At 39.2% G+C, this 23,056-nt stretch overlaps 1 protein-coding gene and 1 long non-coding RNA gene across 2 annotated transcripts; one reads left to right on the top strand and one right to left on the bottom strand.

Moving 5' to 3' along the window:
- Positions 1-341: 341 nt before the first annotated feature.
- LOC118711084 lies at positions 342-1,225 on the bottom strand. The gene is made up of 2 exons (XR_004985643.2): positions 824-1,225; positions 342-596 (listed from the first exon to the last, which is right to left on the bottom strand). It is a non-coding gene; the product is annotated as an uncharacterized LOC118711084 (long non-coding RNA).
- An 8,181-nt stretch (positions 1,226-9,406) lies between these two features.
- LOC118711828 (FUN14 domain-containing protein 2-like) lies at positions 9,407-10,400 on the top strand. The gene has a single exon (XM_036425215.2). It carries the CDS (start codon positions 9,448-9,450, stop codon positions 9,961-9,963), a length of 516 nt encoding a protein of 171 aa, XP_036281108.1. The 5' UTR covers positions 9,407-9,447; the 3' UTR covers positions 9,964-10,400.
- Positions 10,401-23,056: the final 12,656 nt, after the last annotated feature.

Genomic DNA, 23,056 nt, shown 5'->3' with positions numbered 1-23,056 from the left:
AAATCTGTAGTTATAAAAATACCATTGGTGGTTCTTATGCAGGTAATCCAAGAATGACACCTTAGAAAATATTCTAAACTCCAGAGAGGCCTGGCTTTGTCATTTGCTGGCTTTTGACCTTTAAAAAGTCAACTTCTCTGAGCTTTAGTTCCCTTGTTTGTAAATGAAGATAAAAGATAAATACCTACCTCACAAAGTTGTCAAATAGGGGACCAAATGAAAAATCATATGAAAACTCTTTGAAAACTAAAATATAAGGGATTAAGATTATTGAGGATTTAAGAGATTTGAAGGCTTTTATCATGACATGTGTTGGTTCATATGTACTTTTACTTTTTTAAAAAAAGCAAAAAGTAACAAAGAATTAGGTGTAGAAAAAGTAGCTTTTATCAGACACAAAAGTCAGTTTTCTGGTAACAATTTATCATGTTTTTTTCAAAGTATATGTTAATATTTTTATTATTCTTCACAAGATATATTTGAACATTTGGCCCAAAATGTAATTTTCCCCCCTTTGTCTTCATTGTCTTTCTCCTTGGAATTGGAGTAAGTGTTCAAGACATTGTAAATTCCCTCATAATTGACATCTATTAAACCTTTTTTTAAAATATATTTTATTGATTTTTTACAGAGAGGAAGAGAGAGGGATAGAGAGTTAGAAACATCGATGAAAGAGAATCATCAATCAGCTGCCTCTTGCACACCCCCTATTGGGGATGCGCCCCCAACCAACATACATGCCCTTGACAGGAATTGAACCCGGGACCTTTCAGTCCCCAGGCGGACGCTCTATCCACTGAGCCAAACTGGTTTCAGCGTAAACCTTTTCTTTGAAGGCCAAATTTACAACTTATTTATAAATAAATGAACAATTCATGAAGCTTTTGTCTGAGATTCTCTCCTGAGAACAGCATGAGAGGACCAACACAAGCATTCAGAAACAAAAATAAGAAGTTAAAATAGAAGGTACCAGTTTGAGCTCAAAGATGTTGTCAGTCTTCGCCATCTGCATTATATTATGAATTGCCAAACTGTTAATTGGTTTTCTTGTACAAATGGCCAAGTATAGACAGTTAATTGAAACTTGTGAAAATATTAATTCTTGCTTCTTGATTTTTTATTTTTTATTCATTTATATCTTCTCTATTAAACTGTTGATATATATGTAAATGCTATATTGACATTTCAGTTCAGAAAAGTATTCTAAACTCCCAAGAGGCCTGGCTTCTATTGACCTTAAAATACTTCCAGTATCTTAATTTTGCACCACAAAATTTATTTAATATTATTAACTCATGGTTTTGGATAACAATATTTAGTTTGGGCTATGTTATTTATCAAACTAGTGCTCCAAATTAATTTATTTTTCAAAGACAGTTGAAGAACTATATGTAGCAAACAGCATTTCAAGTTTCAACTAGTTTAAGCCAATTTGAGCAAATCTGCCAGCTTTCTTACCATATGTTTAATTTGTGTTGTGTTTGGCACATGATAATGTTTAGTGTTTTGTTCATTCAGTTGACAGCTGAGAAAATAATAGTACTCTCTCAAATGTTAATATATAATCAAAAGGTTTTCAAAAAGTACTTTGATTTCACCAATATTTTGTTTAATTTATTCAGTAATTAACAGATCTAAGACAATATTAAGCTCAAAATAATAGCTTCAAAGAATAATTGATTAATAATTCAATAACTAGCAAAGGGCTTAGTACATAGTAAATTTTTTAATAAATAAATGAATAACATGTCATACAACTCACTTTTACTCTAACAGTGAGCCTCACTTCAAAAAAATTTGAAGGATCTGAATTTAAACTAAGTGAAATTAAGTCTACTTTACCAAAATAACATGTTGCAAGAAATAAGAAACAAGAAAATTATACCAAATGAAACATATTTTCCCTATAGTAACAGTCCATATTACTATTTAAACTAAAGAAATATATATATACAAACTTGTACTAACATTTTTTATTTATTTTTAATGGTGAGAGCTATTCTTAGAAGTATTTAGGCTCTTTTTGGTTTTATGTGAAATTAGATCTTTGTGTATTAGTTGGGTGATAAATACTTAAGCAGACCTTCATTAGTAATAATTTTCTCTTTCTGTTTCTTCTTAAAGCAGATTTAGAAATCTAAGAATTTCTTCAAATTGGAAAATTTTTCAACATTTTAAAAATCTCTTCAAATTAGAAAATTTTTTTCAACATTTTAATCTCAGTTTCTTTGTGATAATAGTTGAAAATAACTGAAATTATAACTGTCTTGATTTAGGTTATAGCCCTATGAAATAAAATGAACAACTTAATTTTTTTTTTACAAAATAGAGGATCATTGGCTAAAACTTAGAAAACATTAATATACCAAAATTTCACTCTTGTGATATTTAAACCGCTTTTGACATGCCAAAGGTACATTTATATATATATTATCATACTTGTATGAATTACATAGTCTAGTATAATGAAAATTCCACTGGCCTTGGAATTCAAAGATCCATAATTATGGTGTGAAGTGCACAGGTCATTTAAATTCTCTTAGTTTCAATGTCTTCAGTGTAAAATGAGGATAAGGCAATTTTTGGTCCCAACTTACCTCACAGAATATGTGAGGATCAAATGAGATAACATGTAATGCTCTGTAATCTATAAATTGATCTACTTATATGTTTCTGTTAAAATTTGGGGGTTGTAGAAAATAAGGATATGGTTTTCAGTGGTATATAGCAGTAACAACAAAGCAGGCAATTAGACCAGTATTCATTTGGTACAATGTTTAAATCAGCAATCCAATTATCCTTTTAAAAATGAGATTCTTTTTCAAGAGTAGCTCTGTCCTTAAATTGTGTTAGCTCTCTAAAATACAGTAGGCTCTCAAATTTTATATGATGAATTTGTAGGTCCCTTTCAACAGAAATTAGGGATCTCCAGCATATGATATCTTCGATTTGGAATTATATAAAATCACTTGGCTTCACTGAAATTGTAAGAAAAATATAAGAAGTGTAAGCCTTATTACTTGTTTTCTTTGAGGACTTTCATGTGCCTAATTCTTTCTGATTAAGAACAAGTTTTTAAAAGGTGATTAAATTATTAGTTTCCATCACTGCAAAACTTTAAATTGTAAGGCATTATCTTAATTGTTTCTGTGTTTGTATATATAATTTTTTAAACCTGCCTAAATGGCAAGACTTTCTCCATTTCCCCCGATATAAGCAGATAAAAGACACCTTATAAAACCAAGATTTACAAAGGAACTCTTGATTCTTTCACATTTCTTTTATCCCTTCTTATAACTGATTAAACGAGATAAGGTATTTACATTTAATTCAACTATGTTTCTGATAAGCTGTATAATTTTATACATTCTTATTTCTATTTTATATGAAAAAATAATATTGTCATCTCCTCATAATTTAATTTTCTACCGTTCTCTTTTGTTCCAGTTATATGAGTTTTGAGAAAGGAATAGGAAGATCAAGCAACCTTTACCTCCCATATAACTATAATCAGTTTCCTAGAGTTTTTTCCTAATTTAATTTTAATCCTTGATTTCTTTTATAGGCAAATTCATATATGATTATAATTTTCTCTCAGGATCCAAAATCTAGGGGGAAATGTTAAGGTCGTCCTAGCCATCTTTGTAGACTTTATTATTTTGGTTGATACATAAAGATGTAATATAATTAGTTAATAAGCCTATTTCTTATTCTCTGATTTCTCTCTAGTAAAATTTTGTTGCTATAAAGGTAAAAGGAAGTTTCACTTATGTTTTTGCCAGATACTATACCAGTACAACATTACTTCCTTTAAGAGTAGTTCAATTGCCGAAACCGGTTTGGCTCATTGGATAGAGTGTCAGCCTGCAGACTGAAAGGTCTCAGATTCGATTCCAGTCAAGGGCATGTACCTTGGTTGTGGGCACATCCTCAGTAGGGGGTGCGCAAGAGACAGCTGGTCAATGTTTCTCTCTCATTGATGTTTCTAGCTCTCTATCCCTCTCCCTTCCTCTCTGTAAAAAAATCAATAAAATATTTTTTTTAAAAGAGTAGTTCAACCTATTTAAATGCATTGAAGGATAAGTGTCTTCAGATTATTATTTTTTAAATATATTTTATTGATTTTTTTTAGAGAGGAAGGAGAGGGATAGAGAGTTAGAAACATCAGTGAGAGAGAAACATAGATCAGGTGCCTCCTACATACCCCTTTCTGGGAATGTGCCCACAACTAAGGTTCGTGCCCTTGACCGGTATCGAACTTAGGACCCTTCAGTCCATGGGCCAATGATCTATTTACTGAGCTGAACTGGTTAGGGCAGATTATTGTTTTTTAAAGAATCACCTTAGAAAATTTATTGTGTCCTTTCTTAGACATTTTTCAAGATATGATAACGTTGCTCAGAATTTATTCCTATTCTATTGGCCACTGTCACCAGTTTAACTTAATACAAAAACAAGTGTTTTTTTATATTGTAATTTAGATTTTGAGAACTCAGAGTTCCATACTTTTCATAATTACCATTAGCTATTAACATCTATATATAAAAAACCCTAATATGCAAATAGACCAAACAGTGGAACAACTGAACAACCGGTCGCTATGACATGCGCTGACCACCAGGAGGCGAGTGTGGAACATGGCAGGTGATGACAGCAGCGGGTTGGTGAAGTAGATGAGCAGGGGCGCCAGACCAAGACAGGGCACTGGTCACTGTTATTGGGGCAAGCCTCTGGTGGTTACTGAAAATACTTTGCTCCCATGTGCCATTGTCCTGTCAGGCGCTTTCCCCATGCTGCCAGCGCTGGAGCTACTGCTTGTACCTGCTGCCAGTGCCCAGCGCCAGCCCCGATTGCTCAGCGCTGTCGTCAAGTGCAAGCAGCAGCTGCTGGCCCCGATCGCACCTGAGGGCTTCTCCACCTCCCCCTGCTCCTGAGGGACGATTGGGGCAGCAGCTGCCACTCACACCCGCTGATGGTGCAGAGCGACTCTGGCACTGTTAGTGCATAGGAGCGGTGGTGGCAGGAGCAGGGCTGCCAGCAGACGGGACTAGGGGGCTGTGGTGGGAGGAGCTGGGTGGGGCACAGAGGATGCGAGATTGCTGTTGTGTCCACTGCAGCCTCCCAGCCCATAGTTCCTTTCAAGGTGCATGAATTTGTGCACTGGGCCCCTACTAGTATTTATAAGACTGATATTTTTCATGCTTTTTATTTTATCATATTTCCTGCAATAGGGTGAACTACATTATTATTATTTTTACTATTGACCTGGGGTTTTTGTTATATAAGTTTGTTTACATTACTAATTTACAGCTATTTTTTTGTGTGTTATACTTACTGGCTTAAAAGAATAAAACTGTATAGAGTTAAATAATTTCTGTTTTCTAAATTGGCAGTTTTTTAAATGCTTAGTAAAAAGGGATTATGTTATTTTTGAGTACCACTGAATTTTGAGTCAGGCAACTTGATTTCTAGGTTTGTCTCTCTTCTAAATGAACTGTGTAACTTTGGAGTTTTACCTCTTGGGACCTAGGTTTTCTCATTTGTAAATGAAAGAAACAAGGCCATTAGATTAGGTAGTCTCAAATTCCACCTGTCTCTAATATGTTTGTTTCTTAACCATTTTATAATCATTATCAATATCCATGAACTATATTTACTAGATTAATCTGTACTGTTAATGCAATTTATTCTTAAATTGATAGGATTCAGATATGTTATTAACTTTGTTTCCCATTCGTGACTTTAAGTAATTTTAAAGGAGGAAAATTGTATTAAAAGTGAAAGAAAGCTTACATGTAAACTTTATGTAAAAATTCTTCTAAAGCACCAATATAAGCACCTCAAATTTACATACAGAAAAAATGACATATATAATGTGGTTTTTGTTCTCTTAAATATAAATATAACTAGTTAGCCTAAACTTTGAACAAACCACACAGTGATACTGGCCCATATAGCAAATTAAAAAGCTATCAGAGCCCTTGCCAGTTTGGATTAGTGGTTAAGTGTCAATCTATGAACCAGGAGGTCACAGTTCAGGCTTGATCCCTAGTGTAGGTGTGAAGGAGGCAGCCAATCAATGATTTTTCTCTCATCATTGATGTTTCTTTTCTTTTTTTAATTTAGATTATTATCTTTGTACATATATCATTGCCTCCCCCCCATACATGCCCTCTTTCCCCAGAGTTCTGTGTCCATTGGTTGTACTTATATGCATGTATATAAGTCCTTCGGTTGATCTCTTATCTTCCCCAGATCTCATTAACTCCTTGCTGTAATTGACAGTCTGCTTGTTGATTTACTGTCTATATCTTTTGGTTCTTCAGTTTATAATGTTCTTTATCATCCATAAATAAGTGAGGTCATGTGGTGTTTCTCTTTCATTGACTGGCTTGTTTCATTCAGCATGGTGTTCTCCAATTCCACCCAGGTTGCTGAAAATGATGAGAATTTCTTCTTTTTTATGGCAGCATAATATTCCATTGTGTAGATGTACCGTCATTGATGTTTCTATCTCTCCCTCTTCTTTTTTTCTCTGAAATCACTAAAAGTATTTTTTTTAATTAATGGAAAAAATATCCTTAGATGAGGATTAACAAAAGAAAAAAGCTACCAGGTTTGCCAACATTAAAATAATTATAAAATATAAAAGGAATTTCAGAGTATATTGAAACTTTTCTGTTCAACAATTATTTTTATGCTGTATTCTTAGATTCATTGAGTGAATACAGTTGCTAAATTGCCATGAACATGTATGTATCCTGCTTTAAAATATTATTAGAGATACATGTGATTTGTTATTTGTAATTTTTTTCTGGCTGTGCAGATGTTTCCATAAAGCTTCTTTAGCTCTCTACAGAATTCTCTTTTTTAGATTTGTGTTTTCTAAGAACCAGGCCAAGGAGGTTTCTGTTACTTTTAAAGATCATTGTCTTTATTATGTATTGTTTTGTTACTGAAATAAATACTCTTGCTCTAATTGTCAAACAGTTGCTTAGGCTTTTATATAGAGAGAGTTCAGGTTGATAAGAAAAAAGTGAGTATAAAAACATATATAAATATGAAGCTTCTTCTACAATGAAATCTCCTTACAGCTGTGATCTAAAAGGTTGTAAATTGAGTTGTCCTAAATTCAGATGTTGTTACAGCTCTTCATATAAATAATATTATGAATAATAAGGGTAACAGGTTAGCTAACAAGAGTTGATCTTGTACATTCCAGTATTAATCTGGTGTCTTAGTTTTGGATAAACTTTTATAGTGGAGAAAGCTTATTTTGATCTCTCAATAACTGCTTGGTACAATTCTTCTTAGTTGATACCATGAGTCTGTTCAGGTACATACCTGCTCCTTTACAATCCCCAAGATATTACTATCTGCTTTTTAAAAAAAAAAAGTATTTATTTCAGAGATAGGAAGGGAGATGGAAAGAGGGAGAGCAATATCAATTATGTGAAATAATCAATTGGCTGCCTCCTGCAGTGCCCCTATTGGGCATTGAGCCTACAACCCAGGCATGTGCCCTGACCGGGAGTCGAACCATGACCTCCTGGTTAACGCTCAACCACTGAGCCACACGGACAGGGCTGCCTTTTATCTCCAGTCTTCTTTATCAATACTTCCAAAGTATAACTTATCTGAAAGTGTTAGGAAGAAGGAAATTTGCTTTAACTTATTAAAGTGTTGGGGACTATAGCCCTTTTACCTCTGTCTTAAAGAGAAATCTGCATTTAAGAACAAACACATTATTCAACAATAAAGATTTAAAATAAATAAATAGAACAAATACATTATTGCCAGTGCAAATTACTATCAGTTAATAGAATATTAAGCTTTAAGACAAAAGTGGAAATAATCTCACTAGTGTTGATGGGACTATTGTGAGGCAAGAGATATTAAATGACCTAATGTGGGAATCTGCCCCTTTCACCAAACCCATGAAATGTCTAAAAGTGCTGTATACTTTTAGTGATCTTGAGGAAGGGAGCTAGTCACTTGTAATTATGTGTTCTATGAAGTCAATGCCATGCTGATCCTATTTTTTTTTTCCTGATCCTATTTTTATTTTTAAGTTTAAGGTTGTGTCCAGAGCATCGTAGGTATCCATCATCCATACTATTCTCCTGAGATGCCCTGTGTTTCAGTCTTAGCCAACCTTTCAACTTGGCCTGTCTTCCAGCTCTACTCATTGATATTAAATTTACAGGTGAACATTGTCCATTGTTGTAAAAAAAAAAAATATTCATTTTACTATTATCAAGAATGACTACCACCTTCTCTTTTCAAGAGATATAAAGGAAGAAAAGTTATTCATTTTTTTCATTATTTTCCTTTAAAAACTATTATTTTTAAATGGCTGGCAGTTAGCAATTGAGTTTCCAAACCTGTTTTGGATTAAATTACAAGGTAATTCTAATATTGATTCTAAAATTTTAATCTTGCTTTATCATATAAACATCTAGTTAGAAAGTGTTTATGCTAAAGACGTATTTTGTGGAATTAGTTCTTCATGTTTCTCTTTTGTGTATTGAAAATTGTTCATTTCCAAGTGAGTGGGAAAGTTACTATTGTTGAGATGTGTATAGGGCAAGTGCACTTGATTAGAGCATGAACTGTATTTTTACATTAGCTGGATGTGCTTTGCACTCTGCTCTTGTAGATTTATTTTGTTTACAGTAGACTACTGTCGGTTTTTGTAAATGTTTTTACTTAGCACTTTAACTGTGAGTGTACAAACTGATTTTAAATGTAGTTGTTGTATATTTTGGTTATAAACTGGAAATTTTTAATAAAATAAAATAATTCATTGTCTGTTTTGTCTTTAGTACCTGACTGAATATAATTTTTTATATCATCTTCTAGCTGGACCAGTGTTGCTCAGTGGTTGAGCCTTGACCTATGAACCAGGAGGTAATGTTTGGATTCAGGTTGGGGCACATGCCCATGTTGCAGGTTCCATCCCCCGTTAGGGGTGTGCAGGAGGCAGCAGCCAATCACCGGTTTTCTCTCATTCTCTCTCTCTCCTTCTCCCTTCCTCTCTGAAAAAAAAAAAAAATTAAATTACCTTCTAGACTCTTTAATATATTACCCTGCAACTTTTAAATGAGTTTATTCTTATAATAGTCACTTTTCATTCATAACATAGGATTCACATTAATTTGGAACATAGTATACAAACACACACCATCTCGTATCATGGCTCTTTCACACTTTGCCAATATAGGTTAAGACCCTTCTCTGTACGTTGTCACATCCTCTTTAATAACACGTATCCTCAGGACTAGGCACACAATAGGGGCTCAGTGAATATCTGCTGCAAAACATGAATCCATTGGATACGGCCCAGGAGCCTTGTGACGCAGTTGCACGCATGGGTAGGGGCGGGGGGAGTGGGGGGGGAGTGGCTGCGGCCAGCACAGTCCGCCCTCTTCCGCTGCGGCCGTGGGAATGGAAACATCTGACCCACAGGCCAGCGGCGCCCAGCCTTCAAGGGTGGCATCGCAAGAGCCCCTCGCTGAAGCATCCGCGTCCAGTCAGGGACATTTTGACATAGTGGACCTTGCAGAGTTGGCTGAAAAGCAGCGATGGTGGCACAAGCTTTTCGACAATGAATCTGAGCTCTCGACTGAGAAGGGCAGCATGGCAACCCAGCTGTTAATTGGAGGTGTCACTGGATGGTGCACCGGCTTCATATTCCAGAAAGTTGGAAGGTTGGCTGCCACGGCAGTGGGAGGAGGGTTTTTTCTCCTTCAGCTTGCAAACCATGCTGAGTACATCAAAATTGACTGGCAACAAGTAGAGAGGGACATGAAGAAAGCCAAGGAACATCTGAAGTCCCAAAGGAGCACCCACATACCTATGGAGGTGAAAAGCAAAGCTGAGGAGATCGCGTTGTTTGTGAAGTCGAACATTCTGATGGCGGGTGGATTTCTTGGAGGCTTCCTGCTTGGCATGTCATCCTAAGGAGGTCAACTCCGTTTCCGTTATTCCTGGGCTTTCCACCTACTAGCCTCTTCATCTTAGGACATCAAGTCTCCTCTTCCTCCTCTTCTGTGCCTCCCCCCCTGCTGTGGCGGATCTGAATGGCTTCTATAAGGCATTTGTTGGTACAAACTGGATACGGCCGTACCGTGAGCCTCCAGCAACGCCGGAAGAGAGAGTAGGCATTAGCTCTCCTCCCAGAATACTCCCACCTGACTAGTCTGTAGGAAAAGAATGTTCCTTTTCCCCTTTATAAGATATTTCCTAAAACATAGTGCAAGATGGCTCACATCGGAGGATGGGTGGATCCTCAGAGGTTGTCTCAAAATTGATTTGGAAAAGGAATAACAAGCACATAGGTACTTGACTATGTACTGCATGAAAAGGAACTGAATACATTCACCTTTAAGCATGAAAGGTGCGAAAAAAAGAATACATTAAAGTATATCAATTTCTCAAAAGGAAAGCCTACTCACATAAGCAAATCAGTTTTGGGTGGTTTTGTTTTTCTTGTTTTGTTTGCATAAGAAGGCAGACCTGGATTTAAACTACTATTAGAGTTTCTTGCCTCGATCATGCAGTTTTTAGTTGGAAGATACCTTAGAAATCATATGGTTCAATCTTTAGCCCAGTATAAAAATTCTTCGGAACCATCTTTTATAAGCCTCTGCTTGAATGATTTCAGTAATAGGAAGATCACTCCTCTGTAAGGCCTTCCATTCCATTTTGAGGCAGCTGATTATATAAATGCTTTCCATATATTGAGTGGCAAATGTATTTCTTTGTTACCTTCACCCATTGGTTTTGCCCCACAGATATACAGTAATTCCTTCACAGTATTATTTTCTAAACGTTTGAGAAAAACTATGCTATTTTCATCCAAATTTTTATATGGGCAAAATATGTCCCATACTCCAATTCCTGTCTTATTTTTCTATTCTCTCATGACTTACTTTTAGACGCAGTAGTTCCCTTCCAAAGACTCCAGTCGCAAATATTCCTATTAAAATTTTCCATAGAACTGAATACGTTTCTCCAGATACTATAAAACCAGTGAAGAATACAGTGTACATTCTATTCTATACATTACACTTCGTTAGGTTTATCATAGAAGAATGGGACACTTTTTTTTACAACGATTTCTTTAATTATTAAAAGGAAATGAAGAGATGTATAATATACATTTTCATCAATTATTCAAACTCTGTTTGCCAATGTAAGTCCAGTAGTTCCTGGAGGCACTGATTGATGACTATATGCCAGGCAATGAACCTCAAAGTATCTCCTGACAATTAAGGTGGGAAAAGGTCCTAACTTATATGTTGCTAAACTTAAGGATTTTACGTTTGAAGGGAAGGGGGCAATTTCTAAGTGGTTTATGTTATGTTGATCATTAGCTAACTTTGTAGATCAATGTTGATTATTAGCAGATTGAATAATAAATCTGTATGTGCTGGGGCACATTGATACACGTGCATATAGTTTCTTCATATATAAATGAAAATATTGGACTAAACCAAAGGCTTTTAGCTATGGGATTCTTTCACCAGTATAGGTAAGTCTCAGTATATAAACAGATAAAGACGGACTGTTTAAAGAGAAAGTGCCTAAAATCCCACTTAATTCGCCTAACCCTTCTCTTTCCCTCTTCACTACAATATCCCTTGAAGCACCTAGGTTGAACTCCCATTTTTAAAATTACTAAATCAGCCCTGGCTGGTGTTGCTCAGTGGATGGAGCATCTTCCCATGCATGGAAGGGTCATAGGTTTGATTCCTGGTCAAGGACACATACCTGGTTTGGGTTTCATCCCCAGGGGTGCAGGAGACCACCAATGGACGTCTCTCTTCCCTTCCACTTTCTCTAAAAATCAATGGATGAGAATTGGAAGGAAGGAAGGAGAGAAAAAGTAGAAAGGAAAGAGAAAAGGTAGAAATTACTGAATCATTCTATATCTTTATTGTGATGGTCACACAAATCTATAAGTGATAAAATTACACAGAACTATACATACACAAATGAGGGAGTGTAAAACTAGTGAAATCTAAATAAAATAGATGGATTGTATCTATGCCAATTTCTTTCTTTCTTTTGATATTTTATTCTAGTTACAAAAAAATGTTGCCATTGAGGAGAAACTGGGTATGGGTATTATTTCTTAAAACTGCATGTAAATCTATAATTATCTTAAAATATTTTGATGACTCCTGATCCAACCCGAGACATGATAAAAAGGAAGCTTGCTAAGCTAAAAGGAAAGTTGGGACTAGGAAACCACTTCCCCTGACTTTCAGAGAAGAGTGTGTTCTCTAGAACAGAGATCCTCAAATTTTCTTTTGTATAAAAATCACCTGGGGGTTCGGAGGGAAGGATAGTATGAAAAAAATGAGATTCTCAGGCCCATTCCTCAGAGATTTAGATTCAGTAGGTGTGAGGTAGGACCCAAGAATCTGAATTTAAAAGCACACGTGATTCTCATGCCTGTGGTCCAAGGACCACCCTTGGAAAAACATCTTATTGCCCTAGGCCAGAGGTCGGCAAACTCATTAATCAACAGAGCCAAATAACAGCACAATGATTGAAATTTCTTTTGAGAGCCAAATTTTTTAAACTTCTTCTAATGCCACTTCTTCAAAATAGACACCCAGGCCGTGGTATTTTGTGGAAGAGCCACATTCAAAAGGCCAAAGAGTCACATGTGGCTCGCGAGCCGCAGTTTGCCGACCAGGCCCTAGGCAACAAATAAATCCTGTGTATGACAGATGGACAAATAAGTAGGAGATAGTGAGTTATTTTGAATACTTTTCTAGTTGTTTTCCCTCCCCCTTTGCCCCAGAATACCTTGCTCAGCAGCAGGTTGCCTGTGCCATGGAGTGGGCACATGGGAAGTATGCAGACACCTGCCAGCTACTTCGTGTGCACAGTACAACTCCAGGGAGGTGACGGGCCAGTTTTGAGTTAGCTTTACTAACGAGCATCACTTGTTGACTGACACCAGGGGAAGAGCTCATTATTCACGTTTGGCCCAGAGCCTTCTCTTGTAGGGCTGCAAATGAATAGATGCCATACGGCTTCCATGTTCACCTCAGTGGGAAAAAAGTGGAAAGATCATCAAAGCAACAATTTAGTTCATGCTTCTTGTTGAAAAGGGTCAGATTAGCTGGAAGGAAGCTTGTGGAGGCTGTTTGGCACAGAATTTTCACACTTGATCTATTCCTTTCTTCCTCAATTGCATTACTCCTGCCCATCCCACCCTGGTCCCTTGAATGGAGTCATTGTTCTAAGTCATCCAAATGAAAGCTTCTGTTCTTTTGAGCAATTCTTACCCCCAGCCCCCAGATGCTCATGAAATATAACCCCTAAGAAAACAACACGAGGTTGAGAATATTATGTCAGGAGTCACTATTCCTGTAAAGGGGCCGGCCTAATCCAGAAACTTCACTTCTTTTTCTTTTTTTCAAATTTATCTTGTTGATTTTTTACAGAGAGGAAGAGAGAGGGATAGAGAGTTAGAAACATTGATGATAGAGAAACATCCATCAGCTGCCTCCTGCACACCCCCTACTGGGAATGTGCCTGCAACTAAGGTACATGCCCTTGACCGGAATTGAACCTGGGACCTTTCAGTCCGCATCTATCCACTGAGCCAAACCGGTTTCGGCTTCATTTCTTTTATCGATATTATCCCCACTTCAAACCCCCAATAGTACAAGAGAAATCTTGTAGCTCTTCATTTCTTGGTAAGAACTCTAGAATGAAAACCCTAGAGACAAGTGTATATACTTGAAGTTAAAACTGAAGTGGGAAAATAAGTTGAAATTTATAGAGCTGAACTTTAAAATGTTTTCCTAGTCTATCTCCCAACTGACACTCCTCCAAGGAAAGGGAAGAGGCCTGGAGCAAAGACCAGATTTAGATACGTTAGGTTGATGGTTGCAATATTGATAGGCACATTCTTTCATCATAAGACCACACTATACATGAGTGCAGAGAGGGAGATTCCTCCCTCCCCCAGAAAAGGTACCTTTCCTTCCTTCCCTGCTCCTACAGCCCACAGGTACTGGAAGGGAGAGAATCCTCAGCTTGCATGGCAACCTCTACTCCTGCTGCTATCTATAACACCAGGAACTTCCCCTGACCCCTGGACAACTTCTGAGCTGGCACGTATTGACTGAAAAATGTTTTTATCTATGTGGATCCCTTCATTGAACTAAGGAGAGACAGGAGCCTCGAGAAGGGAAGGACCTGTTAACACAGCTCAGCTGCATGGATTCCCTCTTGGTGTTACTCTAGAATGGTTCGTATCTGTAAGTATTAAGACCATACCGCTCCCTTTTAATGAGTGCAGTACATTTGGATGAGAGAAAAGATGGGAGGGGAGATTAAACAGCACTGAGGAATGCTCATCTTCAAAGTTTAGCCCAGAGTTAGTCTGGGTGAGAAGGGGTGGAAACTGATGTCATCCCTTCTCTCCCCCCTTTTCCCCTGTGGCTCTTTCTATCCATCTCTCTACCTTTCTGTTTCTCTGTACCTTTCCCTTTGCTTCTGCTTTTCTGTAGCCCTGTTTGGACCAGGAGTTCTTAACCAGTAGTTCATGGATCCCTTGAATATAATGTAAACATGTCCACTTTATGGGGAAAGCCCTGTAGTTTCTAATTTTCTCAGAGGGTGTGATGAGAAAAAAAAGCAAAGAACCATTCTTGACGTTGCCTCCCTTTCCCCCTCTCAGATTCTATTATCACCTTTCTTCCTCCCGCCGATGTCTTTCCCACTTATCCTCTCATGCCTTCTCTCTTTTCCCTTCTCTTTGTTTTTTTTGTCCTGTGCTACTTTCTGAAAACTGGCCATACTATGAAACTGAATACTAATAATTGTCATGTGTTGAATAGTGTTCAGTAAGTACACTATTAAAAACACCCTAAGTTAGATATTTTATATTTCACTCTAAAAAAAAAAATTCATGACAGGCAGTTTTTGGCTAGTTTTTAACTTATCTGTAATAATTGATTTTTGCGTCTATGAACCCACAACTGTGAGTGAGAACATAGTTTACTGACCTTGATCTACTTAGACATCTGGAGCATAATTGCTCTCCCTAGTGTCACATTTTGGGGTGGCATACTGTGTGGATGAGGAAAGTAAGCTGAAAAGCAGAAACCCTAATGAAATTTGAATCCATGAACAGGATTCATTTTCAGTAGCTTGCAGGGCTGTCAGAACAGTTGGCTGCAGAGAGGCAGAAACAAATAGGATGGTCTGACAGCCATCTGAGCAATGTGAGACTCTCCTTAACTGATCTCAACAAGTAGAGCAGATCTTTGACACTCAAGATTATAGATTGCAGTCCCATGTATTGATGTTCTGATGTACTAACATTCCAGGATTTTTGTTTTATTTTTTTTAGGCTAGTCATGAATTTATAGACTGAAATCCACAGATAGCCTTTCCCCCGCCCCCCTGGAAACAAGGCAGGGACACTAGAAATTAAAAGCAATGCTTTCAAACAAAACTTTACATTTGTAAATAGCAGTGGAATTTCATGCCACAAAATACAGCATTACAAAGAACACGTATATGAATAAAAGTAACTACAGTGTGAAAGTGATGTGGCCTCAATTATGCACCTGCACAGGTGGAGGTCACCTAGAACGGGAGAACTCTTCATCCCACTTGTACTATTGCACAGCTGGCCAGCTGCACTCCAGATGTCCAGAAGCATCTGGTTTGAGTGGTGGATGTGGCATCCAAAGAACGAGTTTTTACAAGACGATTTTCCTTCCAGTTACCAACTGACAAGGCCCTTCCGCACAAATACACTGCAGTGGAACCTTTAAAAGAAGCAACGGACTCATTTTTTTTTTTCCCCTGAAGAAACACTTGCAGGTCCAAGCTACTTCAATAATTACAATTCATAGTTTCAAAGTAAAGGCAGCACACACACTCTTCTCGCCCCCTCCAAACCCGCATCCCAAGTCCTTCACTGGGATCAAGTCTCTATCTTGAGGCGGGAAGCTTGGATAGTTTTTAATTGTTTTTGCTATATGTTTTCCAGCCAGATTGCTTGTCTGAGATTATCCTTCAATCGGGCTATCTTTTGACCCATTTCTTCTCTGACGAACTGTGGAGCCACCAGAACCCTAACCATCTGAAGAGTGGGTCAATTTCCTAAGGTTACATCCTTAGTATTGGTAGAGCTAGGATTAGAACTTGGCAGCTGGCTCCAAAAACTATGCCCTTAAACACTGCATCATACCACCTCTTTAAAATCAGAAATGGTATTTCAATCTTACATGAGAGAAATAGCCATATTTTGCTTTGCCCTGGAGCTGTAATCACCAATTCAGGAGAAATGTATTACACAAGCTTCACAAATTCTCAATTCACAGCATCATTTGAGATATAGTTTTATAGATCATCAGTTCAATACTTCAGAGATTTGCTTCTGAAGTTTATAGGCAAATAAATAAGGGCGTATAGAGTAATAGCCATCTTATCCTTAACAATTACCCTCAGATGAAGGGACTGACCATCCCTGTGAAGAATGAACCCCATGGGCAGCTCACAGAGTCAGATGAGAATGGCTCTTCTCTGGTGTCTGCACCTGTACCATTAGCCCAGTACTTGCACTATCCCTGTGTTCAGTGCATATGTGGAGAAAAAACAACAACAACAACAAAAAACCGTGTCCCAGTGGCATGGTCTCTGGTGAAGCATTTCCCCTCTTACCTACAGCCATTTGCAAAATGTTACCTTGACATTCAGAGATTAAGTGATAACCCAAGTTGAGGGAGCCTCTTGTTTGCCTAAGGACAGTTTTTATGCCATACACTAAAATCTCTTCTCCTTTATTTCCCACTCCACCTGTTTCTCCTTCCTTTCTCTGCCCCCAAACATTCTCCCTTTCTTCAACCTTCATCCTCCTTAGGTTTCTCTCCACCATAACATCTTTCCACCTCTCCTACCCTCTCTGTCCCACATACTCTCTCCATCCTGAATACGTTGTCATCTGTTCTCGATTTCAACCCCAGATAAGTGCCCCTGAGTCTATTGACCACTAGTCCTTCCTTCTCTTTCAGGGGCTCTCCACCCTCACATATCTTCTCAGACATCTCTCTTCTGTGCCAGAGATTCTGTTTGAGATAGAAAACTGCTCCTGAGTACTTGGAATTTGGAATCTTTGGTCTAATCCTGGCATAATTCCACCCTTAAGATCCAGATAAGCCCTGTCTTGTTTTTGCTCAGTGATTAGAGTGTGGCCTCAGGACCTACCAGTCACCCGTTAGATTCCAGTCCAGGGCATGTACCTGGGTTGCAGGTTCAATCCCTGGCTTTGAACAAGGTGCATCTTTCTCTCTTCCTCTCTTCTTCCCTCCCTTTCACTCTAAAAATCAATGGGGAAAAATACCCTTGGGTGAGGATCCAAGTAAAATTAGTACCCTGTTTTCCCAAAAATAAGACAGTGTCATATTAATTTTTTCTCCCAAAGTTGTGCTAGGTCTTATTTTCAGGCGATGTCTTATCTTTCCATGCGCTAGGTCTTATTTTCGGAGGATGTCTTATTTTCGGGAAACACAGTATGAATGCCTGTTGTGAATTCCTGTCTCTAGCCTCTGCCTCCACCATTGGTTTAGCTCAGTGGTCGGCAAACTCATTAGTCAACAGAGCGGCAAGCCGCCGGCTCTCGAGCCACAGTTTGCCAACCACTGGTTTAGCTCACTCTGTAAGGGCCCTGTGTCCAGGATTCAGAAATGAGATTCAGCCTTTCCCTCTGTCTGCACCTAAAACTGATCCTCACAGTATTTAGTAATGTTTCTTATAGTTAAAAAAAAAAAAAATGATGGTGTTTCAAGCCATATCAAAATGCTCCTACATCAAAGCATCTGTGCCATATTGTCACAAACCTGACAGAATGGGGAGTGACAGATGGGTCAGCAGGCCTGAACCAAGTTGGCTTTGCCCGCATGGGCCAGTATATCTTGGTTGCTGGTCAAGTAATCTGGAGGAAATAAACTTACCAACTCATCATTTTTTAAGGCATATGGGACAGGAGTAGGAAGGAACCAATGTTTACTGAGCACCCATCATAGCCTGGCACTGAATCTCACTAAGCCCTCAAAACAGCCCTGCTGGTGGGCACTATCATACCTGATTTTGAAGATTTGGGAACTGAGAATCAGGTTACATGGCATGATTTTTTCAATATTCCTATTGTGGGTTGTCTAAATGGTCCCACAGCAGCTCCCTGGAGGGCTGAATCAAAGGCAGACCATTGTCGTTGCCTAGACATCAGTCTCCATAGAGTACCCCTTCCTTCCTGGAAACGTGAGATGGAGAACGTTCTATTCCCAGCACTTCTTGTGCGGAAGAGGTAGAGTAAATAGGTGTAAGAAATACTAGTTGATGGGCTGCGGGAGGTGGGTAGAATTATATTTCCGCTTCTCTTGGCCTTCCTGAGTGTGGGGGAGGCTCACATGTGGTTCTGGTTTGGAGAGTTGGTATGCACTGTTAGAGACCGAACTGCATTCTTCAGGACAACAGAGGAAAGGCTGAGCCGCTGCCACGAGAGCACCCTCTCCTTCCTCCCTGCGGCCTGACCCCTCCACGTCATGCCTCACGTCCCAGTGGCGGGCAGGTGGTTAAAGCCTGAGAGTCTGAGCTCGTCAGGTCCCAGGTGCTGTGGGAGCTGCTGGCGTGGGTGCAAACACAGCCACGTCCAAGAATCACACCACCCACAAGCGGTTCCAAAAATGGCACAGAAATGGTATCAAGAAACCCTCAGCACAAAAATGCAAGTCTCTTCATGGAGTGGACCCCAAGTTCCTGAGAAACATGCAGTTTGCCAAGAAGGACAAGGGCTGGAAGAAGATGCAGGCCAACAACGCCAAGGCCATGAGCGCACGTGCCGAGGGATCAAAGCCCTTTTGTAAATAAAGCCCAAGGAGGTCAAGCCCAAGATCCCAAAGGGCAGCAGTCAGCCGTAAGTTCAATCAACTTGCCTTCATCACTCACCCCAAGCGTGGAAAATGTGCGTGTGCCCACATGCCCCAGGATCTCAGGCCCTGCTGGCCAAAGGCCAAGGCTCAAACCAAGACCCAAGCTGCAGTTTCTCTCCGACTTCACCCTCACATTCAACCTCAGAGTAAAGGGACATTCTTCCTTAAAGCTCCAGTATCTATGCTCTCATTTCTCCTGGTTTCATTCGCCAAGGACATGTGGTACAGTACCTCTGGCTCCAGCTCGGGCTCTGGCTCCCAGACATGCCCAGGGCCCCAGGAAGGCTGTAGAGTAGAGGCCCCTGCCTGCTAATGTGAGAAGGGAAGGACTGGTGTGGCCTCCTGTGCTATTTGGACATATAAACCCGAGGCAGGATCTGTAAATAAAAATAAAAAGGACTATGGATGGGATTGAAGGCGAGGCAATGGGCAGCCTCCTGCGGTCCAGCCCTGGCTCCATCTGCCCTCACTGGCCTAGACTCTACACACATTCCTTTCATTTGTCCAATCTAGCCCTCCCCCAGGGAAGCTTCAGCCCTCCCTCCACCCACACCCCTCCCGCTCCTCTCTCTGTGGGTCATACAGTATCAGTGAAACAAATCTCCCAGAACTGCCTTTCTATTATTAGGCACTCTGTAAGTTAATGTGCATATAAAGTGAGGTCATTTAAAAATTTCACTTTGCGTAAATCTATTCAGAACTAGAGAACAGTGTTTCTGAAAGTGGTTTTCCTGAGAAGAAATCATGAAACCCACCATATTATGATTTCAACGGGTGTTTTTTTGTTTGTTTGTTTGTTTGTTTGTTTTAGAGTGACAGCCATGTTGTCTGAGGATCCAATTTCTATGTAGTAATGTACACACGAGTTTACCTTAATGGGAAAGGTGTTTTCTACAACAAAATCTAGCTTTTTCCAAAGTTCCTTTTAAAAATTAAGTAATTCAGAATGCTGTAGAAAACCCTTAGATTTTTCTCTTTACATTCTAGTTGAAAGAAATGAGTGAGAAGATTGGGAAGGGAGAGGGGGTCACAGAGAGGTAGAAAAAGCAGAAAGATAACAAGGAGAACATGAAGAATGATGTGTGAAGAGGATAAAATAGGTGATGAAGAGGGAAAGGGAGATAACAGAGGCATGATGGGTACTGTACCACATGCCCTTGGCAAATGAAACCAGGAGAAATGAGAGCATGGGTATAGGAGCTTTAAGGGAGAATGTCCCTTGACTCTGAGGTTGAATGTGAGGGTGAAGTCGGGGAGAAACCGTTTATTCCACCATCTATCACAGGGCATACGCTCATCTTCCAGATCCGAAGCTAAGGAAGCCGCAAAAGGAAGCGGCTGGACTGCTTCCTCTCGCAAGGTGAGTATGCCTCCATCTGCCGTGCTGTCTGCTTGCTTTGCACATTTCCTCACATCCTGTGCTCACAGCTCCATCATATGCCATCCTGGCACCGACGCAGAGGAGGCAGGCGCACTGGAACATGGGGAGTAGCGGGGGGCACAGCTTGTTTCCTGCTTTGGAATTCGCAGTGACACATGGGTGACTTTATTTTTAAAATTTAATACATTTTCTGATGTTTTAACTGAGGTATAACTTAAAAGTGCATTAATCCTGACAGCTTTTTACATGTATATCAGGATCATGTAACTGCATACCATATATTGATATATATATGGTATGTTTTTACTGATTTTAGAGAGAGAAAGGGAGAGGTAGAGAGACAAATATTGATCGGCTGCCTCCTGCACACCCCCTACTGGGGATCTAACCTACAATCTGGGCATGTGCCCTGCCTGGAATTGAACCAGCAACCTCTCGGTGCATGGGACAATGTCCAACCAACTGAGCCACACTGGCCAGGGCACTGGAAACCATATAAGATAGAATCTCTTATGCTCTCTCCCAGTCAGTATCTCCCCCACAAAGGTAACCACTTTTCCAGTCTGATATCACTATAGATTAGCTTTGCCTGTTTGACTTGTACATATGGAGAAATAGAAAGACAGGGATGTGTGTGTTTGGGTTCCTTTTTCATCATTGCCTTTGAGGTTCATCCATGTATAGTGTTCTATATATAGAATAATCCATTGCTTATCTTTGCTGTGTAGCATTCCATTATGTGATATATCACACTTTATCCATTTTGTTGTTGGTGGGCATTTGGTTGTTTCCAGCTTTGGGTTGTTAAAGCTGCTGTGAACATTTTTGTACATGTCTTGGGTAGACACTCATTTCTCTATTGTATGTACCAAGAGTAGGATGACTGAGGCCGAGGGTGTATGTGTGTTCAGCCTTAGTAGGTACCAAACCTACTGACCTCTGGTTGCTTTCATCCAAAGTGCCTTGAAGGGTGAAGAAGCCACCACAGAGATTCCTATCTGTTTATAGGAGACCTGGTAAGTTGCCAGAAATGGGAAGTACTGAGGGAGATAAGGAAATGGTAAAGGAAAGAAACAAAGAAAGGAAGAAAAGAAAAAGGAGGGGTCCAGAACAGAAAATGAAGACTTAGCTACAGAATGTGGAGGTCTGGGAAATGCGGGTGGTAGAGAGGACTCTGGCTGTTTTCAGATATCAATAGCTCTTCAGTATTGAATATTTTCTAACTTACCACAAAAGAAATAAAATGGAGAAGACAATGCTTTATAAAGAGGTTACAATTTTTTAAAATCTTTACCCAAGGATATTTTCATTGATTCTAGAGAGAGAGGAATGGAGAAAGAGAGAGAGAAACATCAATGTGTGACATCCTGCAGAGGCCCCAATCCCCGACTGGAGATCAAACCCACAGCCCATCTGAAAAATAATACAATGATTAATAAATAACAATATAAGAATAAACTCTGTTTTACATACTCAAAACTGTTAATCTTCAGCCTTTAGGATGACTGGACATCCTTTACCTTGGGTGCCTATTGGGGGTTTCCTGAGCAAATCTCAGCAAGGCTTCGGTTTACCTTTTCAGTCTCCCCAAGCCGAGAGGAGACCAGGTAGCCGTGAACATATGTAAAAGCTGCCAGAATTTAAGATCCCTGCTCCTCCCTGTTTTCTTCAGTCATAACATAGTGTTTAGCTGAGTAGGAGTAGCTCTGCCCTCTCTTACTGGTTTATTCATTTCACTAACACTTACCGAGTACCGCCTCTGCAGAAATGTGAAAGTTGTTGAGAGGAGATGAAAAAAGTGAATGGTATGATTCCTCCTTCAATGAACTTAACATTCTTTAAGTGTAACTCTAGGCATATAAGTGTAATTACAATAAAGGGTAAATTAAAAAAGGAATAGTCTAGTTGGTATAGTTCAGTGGTTGAGCGTCAACATGTGAACCAGAAGTTCATGGTTTGATTCCCAGTTGGGGCACATGCCTAGGTTGTGGGCTCAATTCCTGGTAGGGGGTGTACAGGAGGCAGCCAATCAATGATTCTCTCTCATCATGTTTCTCTCTCTCTTTCTCTCTCTCTCTCTCTCTCTCTCTCTCTCTCTCTCTCTCTCTCTCTCTCTCTCTCTCTCTCTCTCTCTCTCTCTCTCTCTCTCTCTCTCTCTCACGCTTCCTCTCTAAAATCAATAAAAAAGTTGTGTTTTTTATTTTATTTTAAAGCTGCTTTTTTTTGAAAAAAAGATAATATATGGGTTTATAGGCTAATCTCAACTGGAGGCTGTCACAAATTTCTCAGAAGCTGTAGTATTACATATTAGCTGTGCCTTAAAGATGAAGAAATAGGATTTCTGTAGGTAGAGAGTGGGATGGGGCAGGAGAAAGCCCAAGTAAAGGCAAATTTTCACATCTGCTACAGCTAATTGATCCTTCTTAGCAACTGCTAAGCCCCAGCTAGAGACAGCCACACCCATCCAGATGGACTTAGATTAAAAAAAGTCCATAGCACTTGCAAAGCAGAGAGCATCTGCTTTGCAAGTGCTATGGTCTTTTTTTTTACCTAAAAAAAAAACAACAACAAAAAAACCATAGCACAATTTAAATTGGAACACAATTTAACTGTCTTAGAACAGATACTTGAGCTCATCTCATTATAGAAAGACACAGAGAACTCCATTTCCAGACGTCTCCTGGTAAAGACACCGAGCCAA

Source organism: Pipistrellus kuhlii, unplaced genomic scaffold, assembly GCF_014108245.1.
Source record: "Pipistrellus kuhlii isolate mPipKuh1 unplaced genomic scaffold, mPipKuh1.p scaffold_m20_p_8, whole genome shotgun sequence".
Lineage (NCBI taxonomy): Eukaryota > Metazoa > Chordata > Mammalia > Chiroptera > Vespertilionidae > Pipistrellus > Pipistrellus kuhlii.
The sequence above is the reverse complement of the archived record's forward strand: the minus strand, read 5'-3'. Positions and strand labels throughout refer to the sequence as shown.